Consider the following 22,315-nt stretch of genomic DNA (forward strand, 5'->3'; position numbering starts at 1 on the left):
GGCGTCGACTCCCCTTCAGGGTGCACCGAGGGCTCCCGGTGACGGCGCTTCTTGTCTTTTTTCCGGTGCACGTCACCGGCGCCGGAGGGCATGGAGGAGGAGGAGGTCGATCCCCCTCGGTCTCGAGGTACCGGGTCCGACAGGGTTCGGTCCCGTGGCTCACGAGTTGAGGGAGTGACCGGGGCCGACAGCCCACGCGGCCTCTCAACCCCACTCTCACCGGCGGACCGGCGGGCCGACGGGACCTGTTCTCCTGGGGTCGCTGCCATCGGTGCCGATGTCTCGGGCATCGATACCGGTACCGAAGATCAGGCCTTCGATACCGATGCCGTCGAGGTCGACGTCGAGGGGCCGGCGCAAGTTCCAAAAAGACGGTCCCGCAGAACTTGCCTCGCAACCTGAGTCCGTTTCCGGAGACCGAGACACAGCGCGCACGACTTGAGATTGTGCTCCGGCCCGAGGCACTGGAGGCACCAAGCGTGGGTGTCGGTCTGCGAGATCGGCCGGCCGCAGCGACCACACTTTTTAAATCCACTCGGGACCTTCGAGGACATCGACGGAAAAATCGCGTCGGCGAAGACAAAGTCGGCAATGGTGGCTAAAATCACACCACGAAAAAACCAGCCGACCGAGCGGCCACTAGGCTGCAACGAGGCGTCCCCGCTGGAAGCGAGGGAAAAAGGGGAGCGCGTGCTCCACACGCGCAGTCTTTTTTTTTTTTTTTAAAAGAAAAGATAATAAAAGGAAATTAAATTAAATTAACGAAGCGCGATCCGCGTATACGCGATCGCAAGAATCCGGCGGCTGAAGTAGAGAGAGCGGCAAAGCACGACTCTCTCCAGGCGCGGAAAAAAAGGAACTGGCGGGAGCGGTCGCGCACGGGCGGTGGGCGTGCCCTGCGTGCCGACCGTCCCGCGAAGCTTCTTCCGGTTGGTGGGGGCTGCCGCGGACGTCAACCCAGTCGTGAGAACAAGCAGCCTGCTTGTCCTCGGAGAACGGTCAAGACGCTTGGGAGTGTGGCCTAGTGGTTAGGGTGGTGGACTTTGGTCCTGGGGAACTGAGTTCGATTCCCACTTCAGGCATAGGCAGCTCCTTGTGACTCTGGGCAAGTCACTTAACCCTCCATTGCCCCACGTAAGCCGCATTGAGCCTGCCATGAGTGGGAAAGCGCGGGGTACAAATGTAACAAACAAACAAAAAAAAGCAGTAAACATCTGTGGGCGGGACCCCCGAAGGACAGAGGTCAAAACTGCCGCACCAAAACTGGCCTCTTCCTTCGCATGAATGTCAATCCTATAATGTTTCACAAAGGAATGTAAGGAAGACCAAACTGCTGCCCGACAAATATCCAGTGGAGGGATACTATTTTCCGCCCAAGAGGCCGCCACTCCCCTAGTGGAATGAGCCGAAAACGCCAGGGGCACCTTACGGCCCTTCAGTAAATAGGCAGATGCAATAGCCTCCTTCAACCACCGGGCTATAGTTGCCTTGGAAGTGGCTGCACCCTTCTTAGCTCCACCATGGAGAACGTACAAACGATCCGAGACCCGGAACTCCTAAGTTCTCTTCAGGTAAAAACATTAACGCCCGCCAAACATCTAGTTTAACCAAACAATGCTGCTCTGAATCTCCTGCCTTATCCCCTAGGACTGGCAGAGAAATTGTCTGATTCACATGAAAATTGGAAACCACCTTAGGCAAAAAAAGGCACTGGCCTTAAAGAAACCTTTTCTTTGGAGAAAGACAAGAAAGGCTCCCTGCAAGACAAAGCATGAATCTTCGAAACCCTCCGGCCCGACGTAATGGCCACCAAAAACACTGCTTTCAGGGAGAGATCCTTACAAGTAGCCGAAACCAAAAAGGTTCAAACGGAGGCCGAACCAAAGCATCCACAACAAGATTTAAATCCCATGGGGGAACCAACTGACGCCAAGGAGGATGAATCAATTTGACCCCTTTCAAGAAACGGACCACATCGGGTGCAGAAGCCAAGGACTTCCCCTGAATCCTTCCCCGGAAACAGGACAAATCCGCAACCTGCACCTTCAAGGTAGACAGGGCCAAACCCCTATCCAATCCATCCTGCAAAAAATCCAACACTTCTGCGATTGAAGTATGAAAAGGGAGAAATGCCTGACCCTGACACCAGTGCTCGAAAAGCCTCCAGACGCAAACATACGCCAGAGAAGTGGAACACTTGTGCGACTTTAACCTCGTAGCGATGACCCTAGAAGAAAACCCTTTCTTTCTCATCCTGTTCCTTTCAAGAGCCAAGCCATAAGTGAGAACGAAGACGGGTCTGGCATTACGATCGGACCCTGACACAATAATACTGCCTCTGTCAATGGAATCGGATCCGCTTCCACTAGACGCACCAGATCTCCGAACCACGGACGCGGCCAATTCGGAGCTACCAAAATCACCAGACCTGAGTGACGCTCGATGTGCTGAACTACTCGGCCGACTAGAGGCCACGGCGGAAAAACATACAGCAATTCCTGGGGCCAGAAGAAGCGCGTCGATCCCCTCCGCCCAAGGATCTCTTCTTCAACTGAAGAACTGTTGTACTTGCGCGTTGGCCGCTGTCGCCATGAGATCCATCACTGGAAGACCCCATTTCAACACAATGCGAGCGAAAACCGACCGATGCAGTGCCCACTCTCCGGAATCTACAGTATGTCTGCTCAAATAATCAGTGCCCGCGTTGTCCACCCCGGCCACATGACCAGCCAAAAGAGCTTGAAGATGAAGTTCTCCCCAATGAAACAACTCCGCCGCCTCCTGTGAGACCGCCTGACTCTCTGTACCTCCTTGCCGATTGACATAGGCCATGGACGTGGCGTTGTCGCAGAGCACTCTGACTGCTTTTCCGAAAAGCAGATTCCGGAAGGACTGAAGAGCCAACCGAATGGCCCGGGCTCCAACCGATTGATGGATCACTGCGCTTCCTCCCAAGACCACCGGCCTTGGGCTACCTGCCCAAGACAATGAGCTCTCCAACCTCCCAAACTGGCATCAGTTGTGAGAGCTATCCATTCTGAGGATTCCAAAGGCATTCCTTTTTCCAGGTTGGACGTGTGGAGCCACCACTGCAGGCTGAGACGGGGAAGGCCGGTCAACGGCAAATGCACCTCCAAGTCCTGCATTTGGTGAGACCAACGGCTCAGAAGAGCTGACTGCAACTGATGCATGTGCGCCCTGGCCCAAGGAACTACCTCTATGGTCGCCGCCATCATCCCCAGTACTTGAAGGTAAGCACGGGCCGTCGGATATCTCACTGCAAGAAGCCGCCAAATCTGATCCTGCAACTTGACTATCCGAAGCGGCGGTAAAACACCCAGCCCTTTACCGTATCGAAAAGGACCCCCAGGTACTCCAGAGACTACGACAGACTGAGATGACTCTTGGCCAGATTCACCACCCAACCAAGGCACTCCAAGAAACTCACCACTCGAGCAGTAGCCGCCTCGTTCTCCATCTTTGACTTGGCTCGAATCAAACCAATCGTCAAGATAAGGGTGCACTAAAATGCCCTGCTTCCGCAACGCTGCCGCCACCACTACTATAACCTTGGAAAAAGCACGAGGAGCTGTTGCAAGACCAAAAAGCAGCGCACAAAACTGAAAATGGTTCCTTAAGACGGCAAAACAAAGGAAACGCTGATGAGATGCCCGAATGGGAATGTGCAGATAAGCTTCTGTCAAATCCATTGAAGTGAGGAGCTCCCCACTCCGAACTGCCACAATGACTGATAACGTTTCCATTTGAAAGGAGGGAACCTTTAGAGAAGAAGTGACCCTTTTGAGATCTAAAATAGGTCGAAAGGATCCTTCCTTTTTTGGCACCACAAAATAAATTGAACAATCTGTTCCTTGCTGCCCAGATTGACCAAATGGAACGTGTCCCGTACTGCTGCCACCTTTATACGAGAATGACATGGGGACTCCAGAAAGAACTCGAGGAGTGAACATTTGAATTCCAGCACATTCCCATCTCGAATAACCTCGAGAACCCACTGGTCTGATGTGATCTGGACTCATCTCTGGTAAAACTGACTCAGACAAGCACCTACCACACCAGAGGCTTGGCCCCCACACCTTCATTTTGGGTTGCGCGCCAAACTAGAACCCCCAAGAAGTCACATCCTCCACAAAAGGACTGGGTGCACTGAAAAAAAAAAAAAAATGACCTCTATTAGTTCCACTAGACCTACCTGGTCTATACCGTCAGGCTTCCCAAAAACGTCCCCGCGAAGCCCCCCCTCTGGCACCTGTTTTGGGACGAAATTCCGGAAGACGAGGAACTTTAGCGTCACTAAGACCACGTACCAATTTATCCAAATCCTCGTCAAAGAGCATGGAACCTTTAAAGGGAAGAGAACATAATTTAGACTTTGAGGCTGCATCTGCGACCCAACCTCGTAACCATAGAGCCCTATGTGCTCCAACTACTAGGGCCATATTCTTGGCTGACGCTCACAACAAATCATAAAGCGCATTGGAGAAAAACGACACCCCCATCTCTAACTTGGCTAATTCCTGCACACAAGAAGCCCCAACATCCCCGAATCATCACAGAGCTTCTCTGACCAGCGAAAACAAGCTCCAGCTACCAAACCCCCACACACACAGAAGCCTGGAGGGCCAGAGTCCACAAATCAAAACTACGTTTCAGAAAAGATTCCAACTTCCTATCCTGGGGATCACAGAGAGCGGCACCACCATCTACAGGAATAGCCGTAGTCTTAGTGACCGCTGTAACCACAGAATCCACTGTGGGAGCCTTAAGAGAGTCCTTATCCTCCTGAGGAAGAGGATAAAGCCTCGCCATTGCCCGAGTCACCTTACACAGAGAATCAAGAGACACCCACTCCTGAGAAATCATCTCCCAGAGATCCTTATTCATGGGAAAGGACCACGCCTTATGCTGAATACCCTTAACCAAAGGGTCCACCTGCTTCACCTCTCCCACAGGAATGTCTGCCTGCTCAAACTTAAGCGTAGAAGTCACTTGATCTATAAGCTCCGCAAGCTCATCTCTATGAAATATCCGTACCACTGAGGGACCCTCCCCAGGGATCACACAATCCTGCTCCTGAGAGCCCTCAAAAATATCAGCCTCCCCAAACTCACTGATAGCTTCTGAGCCTGTAGGGGAAAAACACTCTACCTCATCTGCCCACTCTAGACGGGGTCTTTTAGGTAGAAGGGGACTGCCCTCTCCCCCTGTAGAATCCAACTGGGGAGGGGGCGATTTCCATGCCTGATAAAGTGTCCAAACAAGTTTCAGGGGAAAACCAACCCCCCCCCCTTCATTTCCTAAAGGCTGACTCAGGAAGGGATACACCGGCTCCAATACAGCAGGGTCTGCAGGGCGGGAAGAATTAAAAATGGCGGCCATTCCCGCCAAGGGCCGGGCGTGCCCAATGCTAAAGGAGCTGCCGACACTACCGGGACCTCAGCCTTCAACTCCGGGGGAGCCGCGGATACCTGCTTCGGCTCCCCGCAGAACCGACACTGCCCCCCCCCCCCCCCGGGCGCTTCTATCCCTCGGCACGAGCACGCACGGCAACGGAGAAGCTTAGCCGTGGACATCTGCCGACCCCAGGTAAAAGCCTGCACTAAACTGCAGATCTGCCTCTCACTAAAAGTTAACAGCCCTGCTCCTCTGGTCAGCACAAAAACGATAGGAAGCTAACAGAGCTGTTTTATTTTGTTTGTTTGTTACATTTGTACCCCGCACTTTCCCACTCATGGCAGGCTCAATGCGGCGGGCAATGGAGGGTTAAGTGACTTGCCCACAGTCACAAGGAGCTGCCTGTGCCAGGAATCGAACTCAGTTCCTCAGGACCAAAGTCCACCACCCTAACCACTAGGCCACTCCTCCTTCTTTTGCTCCGAGAATTCTTTTTTTTTTTTTCAACAAGTAAAATGAAGACTGACAGCTGCAGAATGTAAGGGCACTCAAGGCTCCCGTCCAGACACGGGAGCCGAGGCACAAAGCTGCCAAAACCGGAGGGAGCAGCAGAGGGGGAGGGACCCGACTAAGCAGGTTTGACACCCCAAGGGGAAAGACCGAGCCCCACCAGACCCAGACCCCTGAAGCACTTTTCCTCTTTTTTTTTTTTTTTAATTTTTAAAACCAAGCACAGGGTTCTAAGCAAGTAACAGGGAAAAAAATAAAAATTCCCAAATTACCTTTTTTTTAATACCTCACCAGACTAGTAAGACTGCACAGGCTGTACTTCTACCTCTGCTGGAGACTGAGAAAAGACTGGCTAGTTGGGGCTTTGCACAGGTTATATGTACAGCATTCAAAGCTCAGTGTTTCTCAGTCTTCCTCTGCTGGTAGGAGTGCATAACCCAAGCGTCTTGACCAGTCTGGAGGGTCGCTGAGGAAGGAGGTTTTAATGCCCCTGTATAAGTCGTTGGTGAGGCCCCACCTGGAGTATTGTGTTCAGTTTCGGAGTCCGTATCTTGCTAAGGATGTAAAAAGAATTGAAGCGGTGCAAAGAAAAGCTACAAGAATGGTATGTGATTGCATTACAAGACGTATGAGGAGAGACTTGCTGACCTGAACATGTATACCCTGGAGGAAAGGAGAAACAGGGGTGATACAATACAGAAGAAGAAACAAAGGCAATATGATACAGACGTTCAAATATTTGAAAGGTATTAATCCGCAAACAAATCTTTTCCGTAGATGGGAAGGCAGTAGAACTAGAGGACATAAAATGAGATTGAAGGGGGGCAGACTCGAAAAATGTCAGGAAGCATTTTTTCATGGCGAGAGTGGTGGATTCTTTGAATGCCCTCCCGCGGGAGGTAGTGGAGATGAAAACACTAACGGAATTCAAAAATGTGTGGAACATAAAGGAATCCTGTTCAGAAGGAATGGATCCTCAGAAGCTTAGCCGAGATTGGGTGGCAGAGCCGGTGGTGGGAGGCGGGGCTAGTGCTGGGCAGACTTCTACGGTCTGTGCCCTGAAAATGGCAAATACAAATCAAGGTCAAGTATACACATAAAGCAGCACATGAGTTTATCTTGTTGGGCAGACTGGCTGGACCGTGCAGGTCTTTCTCTGCCATCATCTACTATGTTACTATGTAACAGGTCATCCCCGATTCCCTCCGGTGGTCATCTGGTCATGTCGGGCACCTTTTTGTGTCTTGGTCGTGAGAAAAACACGACCAGGTAAAGTCATCCAAGTGCTCATCAGGGATGTCCTCCCCCCCCCCCCCCCCCCCCCATTATGGGTCGAGGACCTCCTAGTGTTAGGCACGCCCAAGTCCCATTTTCGCTACGCTGCCGATACACCCCCTTAAACTTTGGCTGTCCCTGCGATGGAAAGCAGCTGGGGCGTCCAAAATTGGCTTTCAATTATACCGATTTGGATGACCCTGTGAGGACGCCCATCTTCCGATTTGTGTCGAAAGATGGGCATCCTCCTCTTCCGAAAATTAGCCCATGTGTATCCACCTTCTTCGGTGCCACCTGCACCAAGAGGGATATTCCCAATTCTGATCTGGTGGAAAAAAATGGATTTGTGGTAGTTACTGATTTTACTAAGCTAGTCTGCACCTTGGAAGCAGTCACGAAGTGGCACATTCTGAAGGTAAAGCGCTCCCAATACAATCATGTTTTATTAGGGAAAGGGAAATGGGACTTGATATACCGCCTTTCTCAGGTTTTTGCAACTACATTCAAAGCGGTTTATATATATTCAGGTACTTATTTTGTACCAGGGGCAATGGAGGGTTAAGTGACTTGCCCAGAGTCACAAGGAGCTGCAGTGGGAATCGAACTCAGTTCCCCAGGATCAATGTCCACTGCACTAACCACTAGGCCCTGCTTAAAGCTTTACCCTGTTACTATTCTGCAACAGAAGCATCTGACCAAGCCCAAAGGCATCTAATTGGCATGCAGTTATAGCATATAAAACCAATGTTCCATATGTAATACACTTTTGAAAGCTTAAAAGGCCTTTTATTCAGCAAAAGTAGTGCCCAACGTGAAACTCACCTCCTGCCACGGCTTCTGCTGCGTGAACGAGTGTATCTCCTTCCCCTGGACCGCGAATGTGATCGAGACCTGGACCTAATGCATCAAATTGAAAGGACAAGTGTTAAATGGTGCATTAGCTTTTTGCTGCTCATGTACCACTGCTGAAAATTAAGATTTCAAACAACTATAAAAAGAATGTCTGCCAGTTTGAAAAATAACTATGGGCCTATTACATTTACTACCTAGAAGAGAGTGGTTAAATTGAATCAACATTTCAGTTTAACATTTTAAAAGATTAATATAAAAAAACACTAATTTGTAGGTAAAATAAACCTTGCAAGTTTGCAGGTCGACCCTCTTTGGCCCAAGGTCTAGAAGATCTAGACGATCTAGAAGTATCTATCAGCCGTTCGCTGCATCTACTGTAGTTTTCTTCAATCTAACGACGATCAAATTGACAGCCACAAATGAGCCAGGGTGAGGCTTGATTGACGCAAGTAGATTTTTCTACGTGGGAATGTGGTCAATCTGGTGTTCCTCTTTCTAAACCGGAAGGGGGCCCCACAATTGAAAGCCAAAATTTACTGTGTTATGGTGGTCGTCTCAAATTTTCTGGCCTCTAAAGAATCTTAATGGTGAAGCTAGGTGAAGGCGGCACGAGGGGATCTGGCCTCTTATGCTGATCACCTCAAGGTCTAGGAGAATCTTAATGGTCGGATTTGCAAGGCGCCTCAGCATGAAATCTTAAGGCTCGTGACATTCTGAATCAAGGCGACTGACTCAAACGAAGAAACCTGAAAGGTTTTGACCAGGTTGATTATTAATATTTTAACAAGTAAAAAAATAAAAACAAATAATACACACCGGAACATTACACTATTCTTAATTATTACATTGTACGCTTTATAAAATTCTCTTCTTTGCTAGTAAAAAATAAAATAAAATAGTGATTAATAAAAACATATACCATCTCACTAAAGAAAAGCTTACCTGCTCCTCCTGCGACGGCTGTAACGGTGACAGTCATAAGCATAATGACCCTTTTCACCACACTCATAGCACCTGTCATTAGGATCAAATGGTCTCCTTGCTGGAGGTCTGTCATAGCGAGAACGACGAGGCATTCCTGTTGACAATTCTACCCTTACACGGGAGCCACAAATCACCCTACAACAATTCATACGTTTACATTATTTTACAAGTTACTAAGAGTTGTTACTGTTGGGATAGGAAAGTTAGGTATGGTCTAATTAAGTTACACACACATGGCTTAAAGTATTTCCACACCTGAATCCAGCATTCCGACAGCGACCAGCTTGAATCATTTGAAAAGTACCATTCCCTATGGTCAAGGTTTAATAGGATTTGCCAGGTAATCTTTAGAAAGTGGCCTGCAACAGAGCGAACTTCCTCTCTTAAAAAAAAAAGGTTACTTTTAAATGGTTTACACACTATCAGGAATTTAGGGACTGCATTATAGTAGAAGTGAAAAATCTAGACTGCTTGGGCTTAGGTCAGTCCTGATTTTTGGATTTTCTGAATTCTCAGACAGCACCTATCTTCCTCCTGCCAGTCTATCCCATCTCTATCAAAACTGACGCTGGCTTCACAATTTGAACTGTAATGCAGTCAAAATGCATGGTGGTGCTGAGCTGGAGTCATTTTGATAATAGGAAACTGACAGTAAGTAAGCACCTGTCGGAAGGAGCCCAAGTCCCCAAGCGTCTATGACCCCTTCCTTCCCTCCCCGCACAGTCTGGCGTCTCTCTCCCCCACAATGGCCCTGCCCGAGGCTCCCCAGTCTACAAACCTGAAGTCTTCGATGCTGCAGCTCACAGGCTGCCTCAACCCACACCCTGCCATTCCCTCTGACCCATCCTGCCCCTTCCAAAAACATGAAGTTGCATCGGAAGGGAAAGCAGGATGTGGGCTGCTAATACTGCAACATCCAAGACTTCTTAAAAGGTTTGTATCCACACGGGGGGGGGGGGGGGGGGGGGGGGGGGGGGGTCCAGATTCCAAATTCTCAGGAAGTCGTCACAAAAATTGAAATGAAGTTGCATCAGAAGGAGTGGGAGTACAGATTCTTGGGTAGTGGCCCGTCTTCTCAGGCGTACTGCAGGATGCCTGAAGTGTCCTACAGTATGCCACTTTAAGCTATATTAGGAACACGGTTTCCTGGACTTCTACCGTACATGAAACCATGTGCCTAATGTAGCTTAAAATGGCATACTGCAGGACACTTCAGGCATCCTGCAGGAAGTGCCATTTTAGTATATGCTAATCCATGAGCTCAAAGATTTTTCTATTTTCTTTGGAGGAGAGTGTGTCGGAGGGCATTCCTGCGCTAATCAGCATTTGATAATGTAGCTGCCCTAATTGGTTAGTGCAAGATTACCGCGCAAGCTCTTAACACCAAGAAAATAGGCAGCAGCAAGTGCATAAACAGTAATTAAAAAAAATAAATTAATTGGCTACACACTAGCAGCATTTGTGTATGAGAATTAATATAAAATTTAAGGGACAATTGGACATTTTATGGCTACAGCAAAATAAAAATAGAAAAGCTTAGCACATGGGGAAAACCCGCACAGAGGGTGTGCTAAGGCCACTATTTGCTGCACCTTAATAAGTGGGCCCCTTGGGTGTCCTGTACCTTCCATATGAAGGGAAAATATTATGTCTTCCACCTTTATGCTTACTGTTCATGTGTTGTTTCATTAGACCTAAATAGTGATAGAGATATGTATCAATCTTTTGCTGTTCCATTTCATCCTGCTATCATATATTAATGTTTGAAGATTAAGACTAAAACCAAGTTTGTCATGCTTATTCTTACTACAATTCCCCATAAGAATATGTTGTGGACCAATTTGGTGCCTAAGACACGCATCACTTAAAATGAGAACCAAAGGAATAAAGAGGCAACATTTTTTTCAGCACCCATTTTCACATGCTGCCTTTCCACTTCTTTGCTTTTTCCTCATCACAAAATTTGGACCCCTTCCATTAAAAAGCTACTTTTTTCAACCCCAACATACATTCTCAACTGTTTAACTTCTTCCCAATATCCAATGGATTGGAAAGAAAAAAAAAAGTAAATATAAACAGCATCTAACCATTATTGCTATTTTACTACAAAATTAAACACAATCTTACAATAAAGATTCACCTAATTATGTGCCACAGTGCCCTTACAGAAAGGTGAGCTGTCAAAAAGACTATATGCAATTTTAGCATTAGCTGAAATCAGTTTTTCAACATTCAAATTTCACATTTCAAAAAGTCACATTTTAACTGCCAAAAATGGTAAATGCAGTGTTTCTACCCAATATTTTATTTAAAAAAAGCAGCATAAGTTCACATGACTGCTCAAGGACATAGTGGATTTATAGAAATGTAGTAAAACGCTGAAAGACGTGACATTTGTCGACAATTCATTTTTCATACCTCAAAATGAAAGTAAGGAGTTCTTACCTGCCATAGCATGATGCCATTAAAATAGGGGGGAGGGGAAAAAAAGCAGCAGGACTTGCTACAGAACAGCCTATCATGGCATCCTCTAGCTCAGTTCAACCATGAAAATGCCCAACTTCCACCTTCCAAGGTCACCCTGATAGTTGAAATCAAAGGATAACACCACCTTTGGCAAAAAGGACAGTCTGAATGGAAACAAAAATCCTCTGAAGAATGTAAGAAAGGGTCTCAACATGAAAAGTTTGCAATTCAGATATTCAGAGCCAAACAAATCACCATTAAAATACTGCTTAAAGATAGATCAGGCACCAAAGTCCTTCTCAAATGGGCAGCACAGCGAGTGTCCTCAAAAAACAAAATTAGGTACCACTGACCCTTCAGGGACACATCTGCCCCCCCCCCCCCCCAAAAGGAAGCAAGCTACATCTGAATGGGAATCCAGCAGCTAGACGTCTATTAAAGGCTTCCTATTACAAAAAAAAAAAAAAAAAAAAAGGGTAAGTCAGCCCAATGTACCACACTGTCTTATTTCACAGCCCAGTGTTTAAAATGTCGACACCTTTGGTGCCACCAGGCAGCAAGGACTGGTGGTGACCCTAGGCATACCTGATTATTTGACAGTCTCTGAGAATTATGACAGGAGAAACTGAGGGAGCCATGGATGCTTAGGTTTGAAAACTAAGGGCAGGTTGATAGAGTCCCCAGTTAAGCCATAGTGAGGGGTACTGAGGTTAAGGCCCAGGAAAATACTAGGAGTGGCTCAGGCCCTCTGGTACCAGAGGTCCCCACAGTATGTAAAGGAGAAACCTGTGCTCAAGGCTACTTGTGGGGAACGTGGAGGTTATGGAGGGAGGGGCAAATAGACTACCAAACCTGTAGTAAGAAGCCCTGTGAAGGAGTTGTTAGGTCACTTGGGATATGCAGTTGTCAGGAGCCTCAATCAGACAAACACTCTGACCTAGGTTTGCAGAGTCAGCAGGAAAGGGGAGGGGCATAGTGCCATGCTAAAGTTGCTCAGACCAGAAGCTAAGCTGATGTAGGGATCCTGTTTGTTGTTACTCCAAGGAACTGTGTTTTTTGAAATCAGCTGAATGAGATGGAAAATTAATGAAAATACTCCAGCCCATGGTTTAGTTTTGCAGCTTGCCCACGGAAGGTGTGGGAGGGCTCTCTGAAGTGAAGGAAAGCGTACAATGTCTTCTCCAAGACAAACCAGTATGCAAGGGGCAACAGCCCAAAGGGTCCAGAAATTGAAAACCTATTTGAACTCTATTTTAGATGCAAATGCCAACAAGCTGGAATTGGGGATTATAACACCTTTGGTAATGAAAGCCTGCCAAAGCCCAGATGTCAGCCAACATGGCAGGGGCGGTACAATATGCTGATGGTAAAGCATCTGGCCTATAAAGAGAATATAGTCAATGAGTTTTGGAGAACGGTTTCTATGAGCTTACCATACTGCCCAAGTAACAGTGCTGTAGCAAATCCCTGTGACCATTTATTTTCTTATGACTGTCTTATTTACCATATGCAAAAAGCCTGGCATGCATTTGAACTGGTCTGTTTTGACCTCTGCCCAGCCTAGTTCTGCTTAAGGGGATTTTTCCTTTTGATGATTGAGATGCTTTGCAAAAAGGGGACAACACATCTCCTTCCCTCTGTGACTCCCAGCACGACACTCATAGGCAGTGACAGCAGAAGAGTGATCACCCTGTTCCATTGCCTTCAGGATCTATTCATGGGATGGTGCCCAAATACGCCAATTGGCCAGATAGGGGTATACTACTTGCACCCCTCCTTCCTGAGCGCACCCATGACGACCACATCACCTCTGAAAAGGTCCAAGGCGTGAGCCTGAAGGGTATCACCTGAAACTGCCAGTACTGACTGAGCACCGCAAATCGCAGGAACTGTTGATGAGGAGGCCAAATGGGGATGTGCAGATATGCCTCAGATTGAGAGTCATCAAGAATGCCCCCGCTTGCACTGCAGCAATGAACAAGTGCAAGGATTCCATTCTGAAGTGCTGAATCCATAAGGCCTTGTTTACGACCATCAGGTCCAAAACAGGCCAAAAAGCCGCCTTACCGACCGAAGCCACACTCCCCCAGTGGGACGGAACGCACTGCAACAAGATGGCAAGGGTCTCACACCGCTGCTCTCTTGGCCTCGGATTTGCAGGGAGATTCCAAGAAGAAGTCAGGCAAGGGCCAGGCAAACTCGAGCATATAGCAGTCTCGGATTACTTCCAAGACCCATTCGTTGGCAGTTACCCTGGCCCACTCCCCCAGAAAGCGGGACAGCTGTCCCCCAACCGCCAGTTGGGAATGGGCCAGGGACCCATCATTTTGGGCCTCTTGCCAAGGGCTGCGCTCTAGAGGCAGAAGCCAAGGAGCAATGTTCACCGCAAAAGGACTGCTATTTCTGCTGAAAGCGAGGCCTCTGAAATGCCTGCGTCCGTCCCGGGTGCCAGTGCTTAGCCTCTTCAGGTAAGCGATGACCCTTGTGCCTTAATCTTCTCTACAAAGTTTCCCTCTGAAAGGCAACCTTGTCAGCTGCGAATTAGAGGCCACATCTGCAACCCAATGTTGTAGCCAAATCCAGCAACGTGCCGTGACTACCAAAGAGACTTTCTTGGCTGACGCGCACCCATGAAAGGCATTCTCAGGCCACAAAGAAGCCACACATGGTCACCTGTAGACTAAGTGCTGCCACCACAAAAGAAAACTCCAGCTTTCAGTCCTGAGGATCCTCAAGAACCATGCCATTCTCAACCAGAAAAGTGGTCTTCTTTGTGACCGCCGTGACTAAAGAACCCACCATAGGGAATTTAAGGGACTTCAACCAGACGCTGGCAGGGAATAGAGGCATGTCATCGCCTGTGCCACTCGTAGCCATGCATCCAGCAAATCCCAATGAGCTGATATCAGGATCCTCACAGCCTCATGTATGTGAAAAGATTTGGCGCAGCTTTTAGTTCCTCCGGCAGAGAAATATTTGAGTGCCCTAATGATCAAAGTGAGAAGCTCTTCCTTCCTAAATAAACAAGACGCTGCGGGGTCATGCCCCTCCTGCGTCAGCAGTTCTCCCTCCTCCAGAAGTTCCAAGGCTCCTGAGGGGCAATTGAGAAGCAGTCATCGTCTGGGTCCAAATGTCCTCAACCCTGGGCCACTTAGCCAAGAGCAGCTGTAAAAAAGAACAAGATCCTGGAGGAGAGGGGGAGGTGTCCTAGCCCTGAGCTCCCCCTACCCCAAGCTCATTTCAATAAGAATGTCCCATGCATGAGTAGCACAAACTCCAGCGATTGGTCCTCTGGCCTTCCCCCAGGTTCTCGATTAAAAGCTGCGTTATCTCCTTTTTAAATGCCATTGCCAGCAGCCTGGTCCCATCCTGGTTAAAGTGGAACCCATCCTTCTGGAATAGGCTCCCCCTTTTCCCCAGAATGTTGCCATGTTCCTTACAAATCTAAAACCCTCCCTCCCTGCACCATCGCCTCATTCATGCATTGAGACTCTGGAGCTCTTCCTGACTCTTGGGCCCTGCATGTGGAATGGGTAGCTCTTCAGAAAATGCTACCCTAGAGGTTCTGGATTTGAGTTTTCTGCTTAAGAACCTAAATCTGGCTGCCAGAACCTCTCCTACATTTTCTTATCTCATTGGTACCCATTCTGATACAACAATCAAGAGCCCCATGGAAGGGAAAGCCTGGGGGGGGGGGGTTCTCCTACACATCTGGTTGTATCCCTCAACAATGATAACTAAAAAGGCCAGAGACTTGTCATTCTTAGGAGGACAGCTCCTCAGCTTCAGAAGAGCAGTTTGACCTATCAAGTGCATTTGATGTGGTGGACCGAGATTTTATTGAGAATTTCAGCCAATATTGGTATAACTGACTATGCTCTGGACTGATTTAGGGGTTTTCTTAAGAGAGATCTTATTTGGTCAAGAGGAATGGAAGTTACTTAGAGAAGTGGATTGCACCTTGCAGAGTCCCTCAGGGTTCTCCACTTTCTCCAATTTTGATCACGGTGCTTATGTCATCGTTGTGTTACAATCTAGAGGCTGCAGAATTTCAGATACTTGTGTATGCCGATATCACACATTCTTAATTCTAACTTTGAACAAGGTCTATGAAATAAAATCTTAAGGTTGTGCTTTAGCCACAAGAATCTCTCTACAAGCCCAGTCACCTGAGGTTCCCAAGTTCTGATCTATATATTGGAACTTGATAGGTCACCCACAATTTTTTTAAACTGTGAAATAATTCCATTATAACTGATCAAGAGAAACTTGGTCTTTTCACTATTTAACTTTAAAATATTAGCAGTCATTCAGACAGCAATTTTAGAAATACAAATCTAAGATGATCAATCTAAACTTATCCTGTGTGAAATAACTGACTACTGTAATATGATATATTTGGGATATACTAAAAATTACAAAGAAAGATACAGACATTACAGAACATGGCTATACAACGTATTTGTTGTCTGAAGTTCAACAAGGTGTCTTCAATTGTATGTTCAGCTCCACTTGTTGCTGACAGAGGCAAGAATAATCTTCAAAGTTTGTTTTCTATTTAAAATAATCCAGGGATTTGCTCCGGCATACATGTTTTCTTTAGTTACAGTTCTAATCTCGTGCTATGAGACAGGGAGTTTCCCAAGGCTATCATTCCCTTCTTACAAGGGTCATTTACTCAGAGAAGTTTTTCTGGCTATCTTCTTACCCAGCTGCCAAGGCTTTCAACTGGTGTGCTGCATAGGGCTGGCACACAGGCAGAGAAGTAGCATGCAGTTGATGTCTGTCTCCCCCCCCCCCCAGGTAGCAGCATCGTCCTCTCCCTCTTCTGCCCCCATTCCTCCAGTACACTTTTCAGCTTCCCACCTCACAAATCCAGTACCTCTTCCTTATTCTCCACTCAAATCCACCCCTCTCCTGAAGGAGGAAGGCGGCCAAGGAAGAAGTTCTGTGTGTGGGTGGGGGCCACTGGGGCAAGAAAGATGACAGCCAGAACAAAGATGCTGAACCCACAGGAAATGTGACTATAAAAACGCAAACTCTACTCCTTGAGTTTTATTGTCCAGAATGCATGCCATGACTAACCATACAATTAAATTTTTTAATCGTTGCCCACCCCTACTTAAAACATTTGATTGCATCTACGTAGTTCATTGTATGGATGCATTTTCAAGGCCAGGTTGTAGGGCTAGGGAAACAAATAAGAGGTAAGATGACACTTGTATGCATACATGTACTACTTCTGAAGGAAAAAGGTCTGCCAAAAATAGGCACAAAATCTATTGTTACCCCTAGCCCCACCCCCAACCCAACAATAATTATTCAAGGAAATTGTTAACACACACACTACCCACGGAATTTATATAGAGGTAGGCAGATTATACAGTTTTGTTTACAGAATTTCATTAAAGAGAAATAAATACCAGTAAGTTTTATATATGAAAACCTATTTTATTTAATGCTAATTAAAAGCAGACATAAGTTAACACTAACCAGATATTCAAATTAAAAAATCACTATACTTATAAGAGTACCTACTTCCCATCCAATCCACGGACAGCATCTTCTGCATCTCTTGGGTCTTCAAACTCGACAAAAGCAAAGCCCGGAGGATTTCTTGCAATCCACACTGTTCTTAATGGACCATAGTAACTGAAAGCTCTCTCCAATTCTCCTTTACCAGCCCCCGTTCCCAAATTGCCAACATACACTTTAGTCTCTGTTGATTAAAAACAATAACACCAAAATGGTTAGAAGCTCGTCATGTCTAAAGAAGGGTCGATCCTAATGCAGCCTGTTCCTAGTAGTTAGTCGCCTCTTAGAAATGGCGCAATACTGGAACATGTTCATTAACAATGCTCTCTTCCTAGATATAAACAAGATGGCAGCAGAGAGCCATCCTTTCTTTCGCCGTGATCCGAAAGAAAAAGCGAGGTCACCTTTCCTCTCGCCATACCCGCTGCACCATTTTTTTTTTCACACCACGACACGGGCGAGATTTCATCCTCCCCACACACCCTCAATCCCTCTACCGCAAATATTTCACAGACAATACAAAAGGTGCGCGCAACACACGCTGCGGCATCTCCATCCTTCCTTGCAACAACCTGCGATCTGTCTACAAAGCGAGCTACAGTCAGGTATTTTCATACCCAGTCACATTTAAAGCTGCGTTTCTACTGCAGAAACCTCATCACGTGTATACAACTAAACCTCGCCTGTTTCTTTAAGCCCCAAAATAAGAGCTTTTACCAAATGTACCCTACCTTTTATTAATTGGCCACGAGACTACGATCCTTCCGGATCTTTTATAAGCTCCGCAACCTTACCACTCCCGCTCCAGAGCGCGCGCGGCCCGACACGTGACCACTTACTTTCACCCGCGCCATAAAACAGACACGGAGAAAAGGGAGGGAGGGAGAAAGAAAATGAGGAGGCGGCGGCCATAGGCCTTCTAGTCTGCATCGATCCGTCAGCGCACGCGGTTATCCCTTCGCCTCAACGTACAAACACAAATAATCTGCCTCGCTCTACTCCTTTTCCCAGTACCGAGGGCTTCCAATACATAAAAGTGCCATTACGCTATCGGTGGCCGTATACAGCTTCCATACGAAGGTAAGTCTAACCATCTTTCGCAACTTCTTACTCTAAGACCACGTCTCTTTTCAACATGGGCTTGAAAAAAACAACAAAACGCATCACCTTGACCATCCTATTACAGAATTATTTTTTTAAGTGTTGCCCCTTAAGGAAAATATTGGTATTTACCTCCTCCATAACGCCCGTAGCGCGACATGCTTCCCCTCTTAACGAACTGTTTCACTTGCTGCGTAGGTAGTACGCTCTCTAGTGGGCGCGCGTCGGACTCGTACTCTTGGGGGGGGGGGGGGGGGGGGGGGGGTTGCTGCGCATGCGCGTGAACGGTTACTGTGTAAAAACAAAGCGGGTCAGCGGGGGAAGAAACAGACGTTAGTTTCCATGGCAACCCCGTTTGTATTCTGTTTAGTTGCGCAGATTTATAAATGCAGTTTTTAAATGTCGGACACTTTTGCATTAAAATACAAATACAGAACTGCGGGGCGAAATAGAACTTGCAAAAAAGGTTAACTTTTGCTTAATTGGTAAATAGCTTGTGTACACAAGAAATATAGAAACATGAGAGAAAGACGAAGTGGTCTATCCATTTTTGCCCATCCACACCAGTATGAAGGGGTGAAATCTATAGATTGTGCCAAAAATATTGGGCTTGGAAAAAAAAAAAAGCAGCGCTATTAGGCATAGTTTAACACTAGTTTAACATAGTTTAACACTAGTTCCTGCAACTAAAATTTACGTGCAACCATTTACACCAACTAAAACCTACTACTACTACTTATCATTTCTATAGCGCTACAAGGCATACGCAGTACTGTACACCATACACAAAAAAGACAGTCCCTGCTCAAAGAGCTTACAATCTAGATAAGGCAGACAGACAGAACAATTAAGGGTAAGGGAATAAAGAGGTGCGGATAAAAGGACAGGGCAAGTGAGCAGTGGTTAGGAGTCAAAAGCAGTGGTAAAGAGGTGGGCTTTAACTTTGGACTTGAAAACGGCCAAAGGGGTCTAGACGTACAGGTTCGGGAAGTCTAACAAGCATGGATTGGGCATATTCTATAACACTGCATAATTTTTAGGAACGCCCATGGCTACACCCACTTTTGAGATCAGCACATTAGAATTTATGCATACCACTTTACAAAATACTCTTAGGTCTCCCCCCCCCCCCCCCCCAGGTCAGTGGGAATAGCAAAGAGGTGCCTCTACTACTACTACTATTAAACATTTCTATAGCGCTACTAGACTTACGCAGCGCTGTACAAATTAACATGAAAAAAGACAGTCCCAGGTTCCAAGATGGCGCTCTGACCGGACGCACCTGAGTTTGCTGCTGAGGTCTTTTGTAGTTCTTTCTGCTGTTCTCGCTGTTTCTGTGCCCTCCTCAATGGGGAAACGGAGGGGGAAAGTTAGGGAGCATTCCTCGGCTCCTGGGACACCCTCGGCGTTCCGGCAGACGACTCTGCAATTTCCAACGCAGCAACCGGGACCTCGGGGAACTTCGACCCCCTCTGCCGCTCTCGACGCATCGGCGTCGATTGAGAGCGCTAACGGGGCTTCCCTGAGCCCTGTAGAGCGCATTGCTCCGCCTCAACCCGGAAGGGAATTGCCGATAGCCCAAGCAGGGAGGGAGAATGAAGGCGTTCAACCTAACCTGCTCGAGGGAAGGACTGCGGCGATAGAAAATGGTCCCCAACCGAAAGAAATGCTTTTTCAATCAGCTTTACAGGTACTTCCTTTGGAAATTGTTTCTAAATTATCTGAAGTTGGTGCTCAAATTCAATCCCCTCCTGGAATCTTTGGCGTGACTAGACCAGCAATTGTGACATTAGAGTCACTATGGGATATGGTACATAATATTCAAATCTCCATGCAACCTACATTGAAAGAAAATACTGACAATATAAGAACTATTTCTGAAGCTGCGTTATTCCAAGCACAGGTATCTGCGCAGCAGGCCTTGAAATTGGAACATTTAAATACTAAATTACAAGAAATGGGAACTTTAGAGACTGCTTTGGTTAAGGACAATGTTTTTCTCCATAAACGAACAGAATATCTGGAGAATCAGATTCGGAGACTTAATCTTAGGTTTCTAAATTTTCCTAAATCTCCTCTGATTTCACCTGTTGAAATGATTAAGAAATATATGGTGGACATTCTCGGAATGGACAAGGATTCATTGCCCCCCATAACACGGGCCTATTACATCTGGAATCCACAGGGGGGCGATGGAAACCTCCCAATGGTGGGGGATGGAATGAATTTAACTTCATTCCTCGAGAGCTCACTGGAGATTATTACCCAGAGGACTACTATGCTTGTTACTTTTGTCTTGGAACCTGAGCGCAATGCAATACTAAGACTTTCCTTAAGACACTTAGAAAACCTGTTTATGGGTTCAAAGGTTCGCGTTTTTCCTGACCTCTCAAGGCCCACTCAAGCTAGGCGCAAGGCCTTTTTGGAACAGCGTCCTAGAGCGTTGGCATTGGGAATAAACTTTGTACTACGATTTCCTTGTATATGTAATTTAACGCTTGAGGGTAAACAGTTTCAATTTGCTGACCCTAAACAGTTAAAAGAATTTCTTGATGCTAGAGTAGATATGAATGTGGTGTGCCCTCCATAAAATGCAGGCTGGGATCAGTACCCTGAGGTAGCAACTGGTGGGGATTAATTATTGTTTGTTATTTACACTTTTATTTCTTGATTCTTGGAACCATGTTTCTTTATCTGTGGACAAACAGGCTTTAAATGTTATTTCTTGTTTTTATTTTTTTTTTTTTCCTGTTGTAAATGCCTATTGCAGATTCATAATTTGTAGTGAAATAATGATTTACACCAATAAATAAAATATAAAAGAAAAAAGACAGTCCCTGCTCAACAGAGCTTACAATCTAAATTGGACAGACGAACAGACAGCTAGGGGTGGGGAAATTGCAGTGGTAGGGGTGATAAGTGAGGGTGTTGAGTAAGAGAGTCATGGTTAGGAGTCGAAAGCAGTAGCAAAGAGGTGGGCTTTAAGCCTAGACTTGAAGACAGCCAGAGACTGAGCCTGACGTACTGGCTCAGGGAGTCTATTCCAGGCATAGGGAGCAGCAAGATAGAAAGAACGGAGCTGGGAGTTAGCAGTGGGGGAGAAGGGGGACGACAGGAGACATTTACCCAGCGAACGGAGTTCACGGGGAGGAGTGTAGGGAGAGATGAGAGCGGAAAGGTACTGAGGAGCTGCGGAGTGGATGCACTTGTAGGTCAAAAGCAGAAGTTTGAACCGTATGCGGAAGCAGATAGGGAGCCAGTGAAGCAACTTGAGGAGAGGCTAATGTGAGTATAGCGACTCTGGCGGAATATAAGACGCGCAGCAGAGTTTTGGACAGATTGAAGAGGAGATAGATGGCTGAGCGGGAGACCAGCGAGAAGCAAATTGCAGTAGTCTAGGCGAGAGGTGAGCTCAGCAAGGCAGTTTCTTAGAATTTAAAAAGACATGTGTTAACCCTATGTTTTTCAGTTCCTCAACCTCTTCTGAAGGCTTGCCTCAGATTTTGAATTGGATTTTGGTTCAAAATGCTTTCCTGCCTGCATTTTGACTAGGGAAGGTCAGATCAACACAAACACAATTTTATACATTTGTCACTCAAAGAAACCTTTGTTCAATATAGTCTATCTAAGCAAAGGTAGCAGTTTCTGGGGGGAGGGGGGCAGTGCAAAATGAACATAGAGCAGGGTGGGAGGAGGTTCATCTTAGAAGATCTAAGGGAGGTTGCAAATGAGATTCTATGTGTTCTTTCAGAAACTGTTGCTCAGGGACTCTTATTGTGAACTTATATTTCCAAGGACAAGCAGGCCTATTTATTCTCACATATGGGTAGGGTAATCCGGTGTTGCGGGTCTAGAGCTTTTGACAAGCAAAGAAGAGCTTTGCGAAGAGCGAGACTTGCTACTGCACATGAGCGAGTGCCTTCGCGCCTGCAGTGACAGCACAGTTACTGCAGTTCTTTTTTACCACGGTGAAGAGTGGTTGTTTTATTCCTGCTGCTTTTCAATCTCGGTCCTGAGAGCTTTTTTTGAGTGCCTTTCGGCTTGCCCTCTTTTTTTTTTTTTTTTTTGGTTTCCTTTTCAGGTGACTTTCCTCATTCTTTTTAGTTCTTTTTTCCCACTTTTAACTTTTATTTCTTTTTCCACATCACTGGGCTGTTTTTAGACCTTGACTTTGGTC

At 46.6% G+C, this 22,315-nt stretch overlaps 2 protein-coding genes across 5 annotated transcripts in view; one reads left to right on the plus strand and one right to left on the minus strand.

Annotated features, from left to right (window-relative positions):
- Nucleotides 1-18,362, minus strand: part of SRSF7 (serine and arginine rich splicing factor 7) — a 50,935-nt gene extending 32,573 nt beyond the window's left edge. For 2 of the 3 annotated variants that reach the window (XM_030195895.1, XM_030195892.1), the window contains exons 1-4: nt 18,271-18,362; nt 17,041-17,221; nt 8,995-9,174; nt 8,023-8,097 (exon numbers count right to left, since the gene is read on the minus strand). In XM_030195895.1, coding sequence (XP_030051755.1) covers nt 8,023-8,097; nt 8,995-9,174; nt 17,041-17,221; nt 18,271-18,298 — 464 coding nt within the window. In that variant the 5' untranslated portion in view covers nt 18,299-18,362. The remainder of the gene's footprint in view (nt 1-8,022; nt 8,098-8,994; nt 9,175-17,040; nt 17,222-18,270) is intronic. The other variant, XM_030195894.1, reaches the window with a different exon arrangement.
- Nucleotides 17,876-22,315, plus strand: part of GEMIN6 (gem nuclear organelle associated protein 6) — a 42,566-nt gene continuing 38,126 nt past the window's right edge. Inside the window, exon 1 of one of the 2 annotated variants that reach the window (XM_030195896.1) lies at nt 17,876-18,117. The gene's annotated coding sequence lies outside the window, so the exon portion shown is untranslated. The remainder of the gene's footprint in view (nt 18,118-22,315) is intronic. The other variant, XM_030195897.1, reaches the window with a different exon arrangement.

Source organism: Microcaecilia unicolor, chromosome 3 (assembly GCF_901765095.1).
Source record: "Microcaecilia unicolor chromosome 3, aMicUni1.1, whole genome shotgun sequence".
In the NCBI taxonomy this organism is placed as follows: domain Eukaryota; kingdom Metazoa; phylum Chordata; class Amphibia; order Gymnophiona; family Siphonopidae; genus Microcaecilia; species Microcaecilia unicolor.